This window comes from Geotrypetes seraphini, chromosome 17 (genome assembly GCF_902459505.1).
Source record: "Geotrypetes seraphini chromosome 17, aGeoSer1.1, whole genome shotgun sequence".
Classification (NCBI taxonomy): Eukaryota; Metazoa; Chordata; class Amphibia; order Gymnophiona; family Dermophiidae; genus Geotrypetes; species Geotrypetes seraphini.
The window spans coordinates 45,014,824-45,023,452 of record NC_047100.1 but is presented as its reverse complement, the minus strand read 5'-3'; the positions used below and the strand labels follow the sequence as shown (position 1 = coordinate 45,023,452).

General features: G+C 47.6%; 1 protein-coding gene across 1 annotated transcript; it reads right to left on the bottom strand.

Moving 5' to 3' along the window:
- Window positions 1-5,310: 5,310 nt before the first annotated feature.
- On the bottom strand, window positions 5,311-8,424 carry RBM15B (RNA binding motif protein 15B). The gene has a single exon (XM_033926512.1). The coding sequence runs from the start codon at window positions 8,195-8,197 to the stop codon at window positions 5,579-5,581; it is 2,619 nt and encodes an 872-aa protein (XP_033782403.1). The 5' UTR covers window positions 8,198-8,424; the 3' UTR covers window positions 5,311-5,578.
- Between the last annotated feature and the right edge of the window lie 205 nt (window positions 8,425-8,629).

The following is an 8,629-nucleotide window of genomic DNA, read 5'->3' as shown; positions in this document are numbered from 1 at the left end:
ATGAAGCGTGGGTGCCTCTCTCGAGGAGCTGGACATCAAAGAAGGATTTGTAGAGGAGTGCCAGGCCACCTCCTTTGCGGTTGATTCTGGGTGAAAAGAGGCCTTGGTAGCCATGGGTGCAGAGTTCGTTTTGTGTGAAGAGGTCGTCTTTTGAGATCCATGATTCTGTGATGCACAGGAATCCAGGATCAAGGTCCTCAAGGAGGTCCTTCAGAATTTGAATTTTATTGCATGCGGATCTGGCGTTGCAGTAAAGGGTCGGGACAGGGGTGAGAGAGTTAGAGGCATGGCAGGGGAGGTTAGCATGGGGGACAGGCTTTAGAGAGGTGGGATTGACTTTGCGGGGTTTTTTTCTGGTGGGGTGATTCCTGGGGCGCGTCAGGGTGGGGATTCTGGTGCCAGGGCCAGAATTGTGACTATTTGAGGAGTCGAGCAGGTTGGGAGAGGGAGGGTTCAGGCAGAGGGAGGTGTTGAGAGATGAGCTGAGCAGGAGTATAAGGACCCAAAGGGGTGGCTTCATGGTGGGGTTTTTTTTTTTTTTTTTGGTCAGAAAAGGCCTTAGCAATGGGCAGAGACTAGTAACTGGACAAATTCCAGCGGAGGGGCTTAGCGATGGCTAATTGGGTAAGAGCCTTTATAATGCAATCAAGTAAACTGTACAGATCACGATGGAATTTGAACATGGGAGACTTAAGCCAGGCAAGCAGAGTGGAGGCCCAACCAAAGGGCTTCCCGCCCATTCTTCAGCCCTAAAGAGCAAAGGGGAGGCTAAGCCAACTGCTTCCCCCTTTCATGTGCTGTGGTACATGACACAAGATCACTCTTCACCCATCCAGTGCAAATCTGGCATGAAATAGGGTCAAAAGAGCCTGAGGACTCCATCTCTACCTGTTTTGAGGCAAAACAAGGCAATTTGAAGCTTCTGGAGAACTTTGGGGAGGGGAAAATCGGGAAGTCCAAGATGGCCCCTACAGCTGTGTTTTAGTGCCAAAATATGGCTCCAAAACACTGAAATAAAAATAAAACCTAGCAATTTTAGGATTTTAGAAGTGGGGGGGGGGGTACATCAGAGAACAAGTAGAAACCAAATTTAAAATTTACAGAACCCCCCTCCCGATTTTCCTCACAGGCTATAACAGGCTTATTGTGATCTGTGCTGGCAATATGCTGCAGCCTGCCTCAGCTGCAAAGGTAGCTGGATCTGAGAGACGAAATCACTACCTCAATCTGAATTTCCTTACAGCCTGACAGCCTCCAATCCCTGCGGACCAAAAAATGGTTGAGGTGAAACATATATTTGTCCATTGTATCTTTTGATGTGATATGAATGAAGTTCTTCTGGTAAACCAAATATACAGTACATTTCTGGATAACTTTTTTGAGGTGAAACACAGCCAGCAGCACCCTCTGAGACCTCACTGAGCTGCTTACAGCCTGCACTCAAGACCCTGCAATGCAGTAGGTGAGCAATATTACAAGGGGAACAGCCCCAATCTCCAAAAATGCTTCTGCATGCTGGTCAACAGGGATCGGCCTTCACGCAGGCAGAGCTGTATCCTCAACTAGGGGAGCTCTTAGCACAGAAATTAAGCAAAAAGACCGCAATAAAGTGACAAAAAAGGAAATAAGCAGAGCAGATGAGAAAGACTTCTTCAGACTCACAAACAGAAGAAAAAAAACTGAAGAGGCAGCACAGCCCTCTGGTGAAGTAGGAGGGATTCCAAAACTGAAGTGGATTCCTTCTGCATGGCTTGCAGGCACTGGGATATTACCCATCTTTCCAGAATGACATACTTATTGCACTAGAATAAAGAATTTCTTAAAAAAAAATTAGTTTAGATTTAAACTTCTCAGAAAATGGCTCTAATTGCACGTCAAGTGCAAGTTGTTCCACAGTATGGATTGTAGGACACTGAAAACCAAGGAATGTGTGGATTTAAAGCAAATCTGATGATTGAGATTATGCCAGGAGGAATGCAAACAAACAAAAAGAGTGGGCATGATCTGCAAACTAGGGGCTCCTCTTATCAAGCCGCGCTAGCAGTTTACTGCGCGTTAAACCGCTGGCCGCACTAGCTGCTAACACCTGCCTTGAGCAGGCGGTAGTTTTTTGGCCAGCGCAGGGGTTTGGCACGTGATTAAAAGTCGCGCGCGCTAACCCCGCTAGTGCAGCTTGATAAAAGGAGCCCTAGGTTTCGTATCAAATGGATACAAATGTCAATAAATCTAAAATTTATAAGGGAACACGTTTCAACCCATTCCTGCACAAAGAAAATGACATTTTTGATTCATACTACTTGCCAATAAAGTTAAATACAGTATATTGAATATAATCCCCACACAGAAACTGTATAGCACTGTAGAATTTGCCACAATCACCAGAAGTCTCATTTCATTATGTCACAAACATTTTCAATAAAAGATTTCATATGCAAACCAACGTACAGTGCAAACCAACATGCAGTTTCTCCTCTAGGATCAATGTGCTAGCTAACAGAACCTCTTTTCCTGAGCACGTACCACTCATTCTTTTAATGCCCACAGGGGTCAGCTTTGTTTTGAAAGAATCTCATTTTAAAAATGCAAATATTACTCTCTTACACAGTCTACCTGTATGTGTGTAGCTGCTAAATGTCAAGATCCTGCCATACAATGCATAGTCTTAATTCAAACTCGAGATTTGGTCACCTAACTGAAAACCCCACCCACAATTTGGGTAATTTTAGGTGGCTTATGACAAGCTACAAGCTGCTCTCTCGACACATATCATGATTTTATCAGCATGTGTATAGTCATAGAATATGAAGTCTTCAGAAGAAAGGCCCATTCATGAATACCAACAAATCAGCTGTTTTATGTTCTACTTTACTGGAGCTGAACTGAAAATTTTCCACTGCAGTCTTATGAGGGGCACAAGAAAGAGAATATCTGTTGGTGTCAATATATAATAAGCAGAAAGACACTGAATGTTCTACAAGTCTTTCATTATGCTAGTGCTGCTACACCAACTCTCAAGCTTTAGAGCTACCATATTACATTACTAGGCATCAGCCTAGATAGCAGCTTCTGAAAGGCACAAACAGCAGCTGCATTAAAGGCAAAACAACAGGTTCTGACAGCTAAACTGAAAGAAACATCAGCATATTATTGCACCAGCATGGAAGTTTAATATTATTTATTTAAAAAAAAACAAAAAAAAACCCAACATACGATGTCTAATTATTACAGGAGTGTTATGGGAGGGGTGGTATTGAAATTATATTGATTGCTGGGTTTAATTATCAAAATCTGGGGGGAAGGGGGCTGAAGTGTCACCTAGTGTGCCCAACAACTCTTGCAAGGGTCTTCAGGACTGCATATTTCAAAATGGTCAGTTTCAACATTAGAGTGCCCCCTGATCCCACAAGGCAAGGCTCACTACACGCTTAGCAGGACCTATGTAAAAGCGATGGGGGATGGATAAAACAGAAAGGAGGCAGTGAAGGAACAGAGTTGAGAAACAGTGATAGAAAGAGGGGTAATGGTGCTGCTCCATGAAAGGAGTAGATGTGGTATTGTTATAAAAAGGTTGAGTCATATCGCATTACTGGAAGTTGTTAGTGGGAGAGTTAGAGACATGAGGCTGTGTTGAGAGAAGAAAGCTGCATTCTGACCTTGAACTGTGAGGATGAGGTGCATGAAGTGACATCCTGCTGTCTGATGAAGGCCAATGTCGTCTAAGTGCTATCTGAAGGAGAAAGGGGCAGGGTACTGGTTAAGGGGACAAAGAATGAGACAGTCGGGGTATTCTGCCAAGAAGAAAAAGTCAATGTTCTTCTATCTAATTGTCTTGCCATGTGGCTTGCCTGTCTTTCCTTCTGCCCCCAACCAGAACTTTTATAAATTATACTTAGGGAGTCTATTCCTAGTATTTATAAAATTATAAATGTGGTGTGAAAACATTTTTTTTCCTTACAAGCACTATCGCTAGATTTCTTTTCCAGTGTAATCCAATATTTATGTGGGTTCGGCACAAAAACTGAGTAGAGAATACTAGACAAACCAGGGAAGGGTGAAAGTATTAGAAGTGGTGGTTTGTCTAATGTTTATCCAATAAACAACTATGTTTAATTTTGTATGTGCTGGGGGTGTTTATCAAAAGCCCTAGTTATTCTTTTCTATCCTTTCTCACACAAGCTCTTTTGTAATAATATTTACAAATAAGACAGAATTATCCAGTAGTAACAGACTCAAATGCAGAGAGGCAGCACTCCTCTCCCAGCTCCTTCCTCAAAGAATATGAAACATGTTTATCTTTCAGAACCTTATACGTACATATAACTGTGAGCAAGTTACCAAGTAACATAGTAGATGACGGCAGATAAAGACCCGAATGGTCCATCTAGTCTGCCCAACCTGTATATTTCCAGTGAAATGTATTGACTCCCTTTCCCTGTTACATGATTTTGATGACATATAAAGGCTGCCTTTAAGCTCTCCAGAGGCCTTAACACATAACTATTACCCTTTAAAAGAATGAAATATTAAAAACACATCTATTGTAACACCCTTTGCCTTGGTTTACCAATATTACATTTTGCAAATCAGTCATTATGGACTCCTTTTATAAAGCCGCACTAGTGATTCCCATGTGGCAAATGCCCTGAAGTCCCCAGGAATTGAATGAGCTTCGTCAAATTTGCTTTGTGGGAAGGAATCACTAGCACAGCGAAACCCTGTGTGATCTTTGGGATAATTTGTGAAAACGTGACATCTCTAAAGCAAGATAATATTTCTCTTCTCTCACATTTTAAAAAATAGAAAGCCTCGGTAAATCAGGCTGATTTAACAATCAGATTTTGCTTACTCCATAATATATGTTCACTTCAATCTAAAATTTCAAATATAATCCAAAAGACTTACAGTAGATAGATGCTATAAAACATAATTAACATGCTGTGTGCCCACAATTAAAAAGCATGTATTGCAAGTTGTAACAACAAAAAAGGTATGGTTCAAGTTATCTTTGAAATTCTAACAAAAAATAGGTGTACCTGAAATATCTTAGTGCAGTCATGTAAATCAGCACATTGCAATAGCCAAAGAACTAGCAGGCATGTGAGCAATCTCATTTGTGACTGTTATGAGCATGACATGGAGTGGGGGGGGGAGGAGACAAGAGAATTTGACTTGCATCATTTTTGAAATTCAAGTGAGGCTGGACCTGAGAATTACTGAAGCAGAGCACTGCAGAATTCAGGAGTGAAACTTTCCTTAAAGTCCCAATCCTAACTAACTAAAAGCAGGAAAAAAAAAAAGCACCCAACAATGTTGCAAATCCATCCGTGAGCACGGTTTTACTGACAACTTTCCATACAAGTAATTAAAAATGAATACAGAAAACACAATGGACAATGTCACAGATAAAAACAAATAAAACTGGACACTTTCAAATGGTCAGAGAACATTAAAAATCAGAACTAAAAGAGTCTGGTTGCAGGTGTGGTTTTTGCTTTCGGTCCTCTGCTAAAAATCTGCCCTCAGCAATATGGATTTCAGGGCACAAAGAAAACCAAAGCTGGAAAAGAGTGAGTGTGGCTCAGGCAGCATCTTTTACTATAACTATTACCATATGTTCTTCTTCTACTTTGCCCAATATCCGCAGAGCCGCCTGCAGGTATTGCTGGGAGAAGTTTCCTGGGGGAAAGGCGTACAACATGCCTGTGCCCTCCCTGCCCTTACCTCCCCCAACAGGCAGGCTGATCACCCCAGCAGCATGTTTCTGCTTCAGGTAGGACACCAGGTTCCTGAGAAGTCGTTTCTGCATTCCAGGTTCTGTAGGAAGAGAGGCCTCAGTCCCAGTTGCCCCCTGTGGAGACTGTGTTGCCAGAAGTACTGCATACCCATCTGGACTACCTTGTTTGATCCGTCGAGTAACTTCATCCAATTTGGGCTGGTCAAGTCGTAGCCTTTGGGCGATCTTGAGCTGGGTTAATTTGCTGCCAGATGTGGAGTCTTTTAAAAGGGCACTGGGGATCCCTAAGTCACCTTCCAGGATATGCATAGAAGTGGGAAAGCAGCTGTTCTTGAGCACCAGGTGCCCCGTCCATGCAGGTCGCAAGGTCTGTGCATACTCCGATAAGGTCTTGGGCTTCTTGGGCTCAGTTTTGGGCTCATCAGCCACCTTGGGCTTCAGCTCAGCCTCAGCAGCTCGATGATTGCGTTCACCCTCCCGCTTCCTGAGTGGGGAAGGCTCAGGAGTGCCTTGGCAACTCTTATCACCAGACACAGTCTGACTCTTTTCTAGGCCACCCTCACTGCTATGATTCTCCTTCCGTGGCCTGTCTGGGCTGCTCTCTGAAGGCTGTCCGCTCACTTTGGTCCTGCCTCTGTCCTCATGAGGTGAGTGAGCTGCCCGTCCACGTTCACTGGAGAGGCTCCGTCGCTTCCGCCTCTCAGCCCATGGTTTGGCCAGGCCAGGCTCACCATCACTGCCCCAACGATCACCACTCCGACTGCGGGCCAGTCTGCTATAGCTCTCTGAGTTGTTCCTACGCTCTGTAGCTTTGACAGGGCTGTTCCAATCACCCTCTATAAAAGGACGTTCTCGGTCTGAATAGAGTAGGTGTGGCGGAGTCCTGTCTCTTACACGTAGATCTGCTTCCAGGCTTCGATGCTTGCTGTAACCATCAGGGAGCAATTCATAGGGCACTGGTAGTGCTGTCTGAGGGTACTGCTGTGGGTATCGCGCTTCCTCAGCTTTTGCAAAATCCACTCGCAATCTCCTCTCAGGCCCTCCTAAGGGGAAGCCCCTCATCTGAGCACAGGCAGCCTGGGCTGCATCCAAACTCTCATACTGGATGTAGGCAAAGTTATCTCCCTTCATGTAATCAATGGTCCTGATGCTGCCAAAGCGGTCAAACTCACGGGCCAAAGCAGCCAATGAAGTATTGGGCCCGAGCCCCCCAACCCACAAACGTGTTGTGGGGTTGGCTTTACCATAACCAATCTTAATAGCGTTCCTACCAAAAACTCGGCCAGACATGGCAACTTTGGCCCGATGAGCCATGTCTAAGTTCTGAAATTTGAGAAAAGCATAGGCACCCCCCTGGTTCCGAGCTGGACGCTTTATCACCACTTCCTCAATAATGCCATACTTTGCAAAGGCACGTCTCAGCTCAATCTCAGAAACATTGTGATCAAGATTGCCAATAAACAAATTGCGTGTGGCTCTCTGGTCATCTTCAGGCATCAGGTCTTCCTCAGGCACAGTGTAGCCATACGGCTGCCCACGCTCATCATACATGCCATAGTACTCCAAGGCTCGCTCCCGCTCCCGAGAGAGCCCCACGGCTTCTAAGGGGTAGATAGCATGCCGAGGCCGTGGCTCCCGAATGGCATTGGTGACAGGCGATAAGGAGCGCTGCTTGAACTGGTAACCCCCATGAAGGGGCAGGAAGGGCAGTTCAGGTGGCGTAGTGCTCCTGATGCGGGAGAAGACAGGCTCCACTTTGAGGAGTCGATCATAGAGCACCAGGCGGCTCTTAGCGTGCCTGGCATCCTTGGCATCATCAGGGTGCCTGAAGTTGACATAGGCCACCCGGCCCAGCTCGGGCGTGTGCGAAAGCTTGACACTGATGTCGCCAAACTTCTTGAACTCGTGAAAGAGCCCGTCCTCGATATGCTCGTTGGAGAGCTGCGAGCCCAGGTTGCTGATGAGCAGCGTCTTGTACTCCATGAGGCTGGCCGTCACCCTGTCCCCGGCCTCCACCGCCACAGCCCCGGCTCCGGCTCGCATGGGCAGGCGCATGTTGGCAGCCACCTCCGTCAAGTGCTGCAGCCGGTGGTTTATGTCCGCTGCCACCGCGGCCGCCGCCGCCGCCGCCGCCCGATCGTCTCTCCGGGAGTTGGCCTTCTCCCGGTCTCTGCTGCCGCTGCGAGCCTGCCGTTTGCTGCTGCTGCTGCTGCCGCCGCCGCCGCTTCCACCTCCGCCGCCGGCGAGGCCCGAGCTCTTGTGGTAGGCCCTGCCGCTGCCGCTGCTGTCAGAGGCGGCCGGCGCTGCGGGCCCATCCTCGCGACGGCTCCCGCCTTCTCGCTCGCGCTCCCGCTCGCGGTCCCGGTCGCGCTCGCGGTCCCGCTCCCGCTCTCTCTCCCGCTCGCGCGGCCTCTTGCTCGCCGCCCGGCCCGGGCTGGAGTCGCGCTCCACTTGCCGTTTCATGGCCGCCTCGCCCTCCGCCTGCGCTGCCTCCGCCTCGCCCTCTCGCCGAATTCCTGCTTTGGCCCCCCCGACTGTCTTCCGCGCCGCCTCCGCCCTCACGCAGCCCCTTCGGACACCGACGCCGCCGCCGCCGCCGTCGCCATCTTGGACAATGGGAAGGTGCAGGCCCGCCTCGCCGGCTCAGGAGAAAGAAGACCCGCGGGCCCCCTGCTACGTCATCACCTAGCGCGGAGGCGGCGGCGGCGGCGGCGGCGCGAGAAACTGCACAGGAGGAAACGCCCGTGCACGTGACGAGCGCCCAGCGGGCTTTTCTCGGGCCTTGCTTGGCGCGAGCGGAGCCTGACTCGAGTGACAGGGGCTGTCAAAGTCGCATCTTAAGTGAAGAAATGGTCATTACATTTAAATTTACCCTATTAACTTCTAATAAATGTT

Bases quoted from the DNA above. Each gene is read 5' to 3' on its own strand.
- RBM15B (XM_033926512.1), bottom strand. From the start codon at position 8,197: ATGAAACGGCAAGTGGAGCGCGACTCCAGCCCGGGCCGGGCGGCGAGC.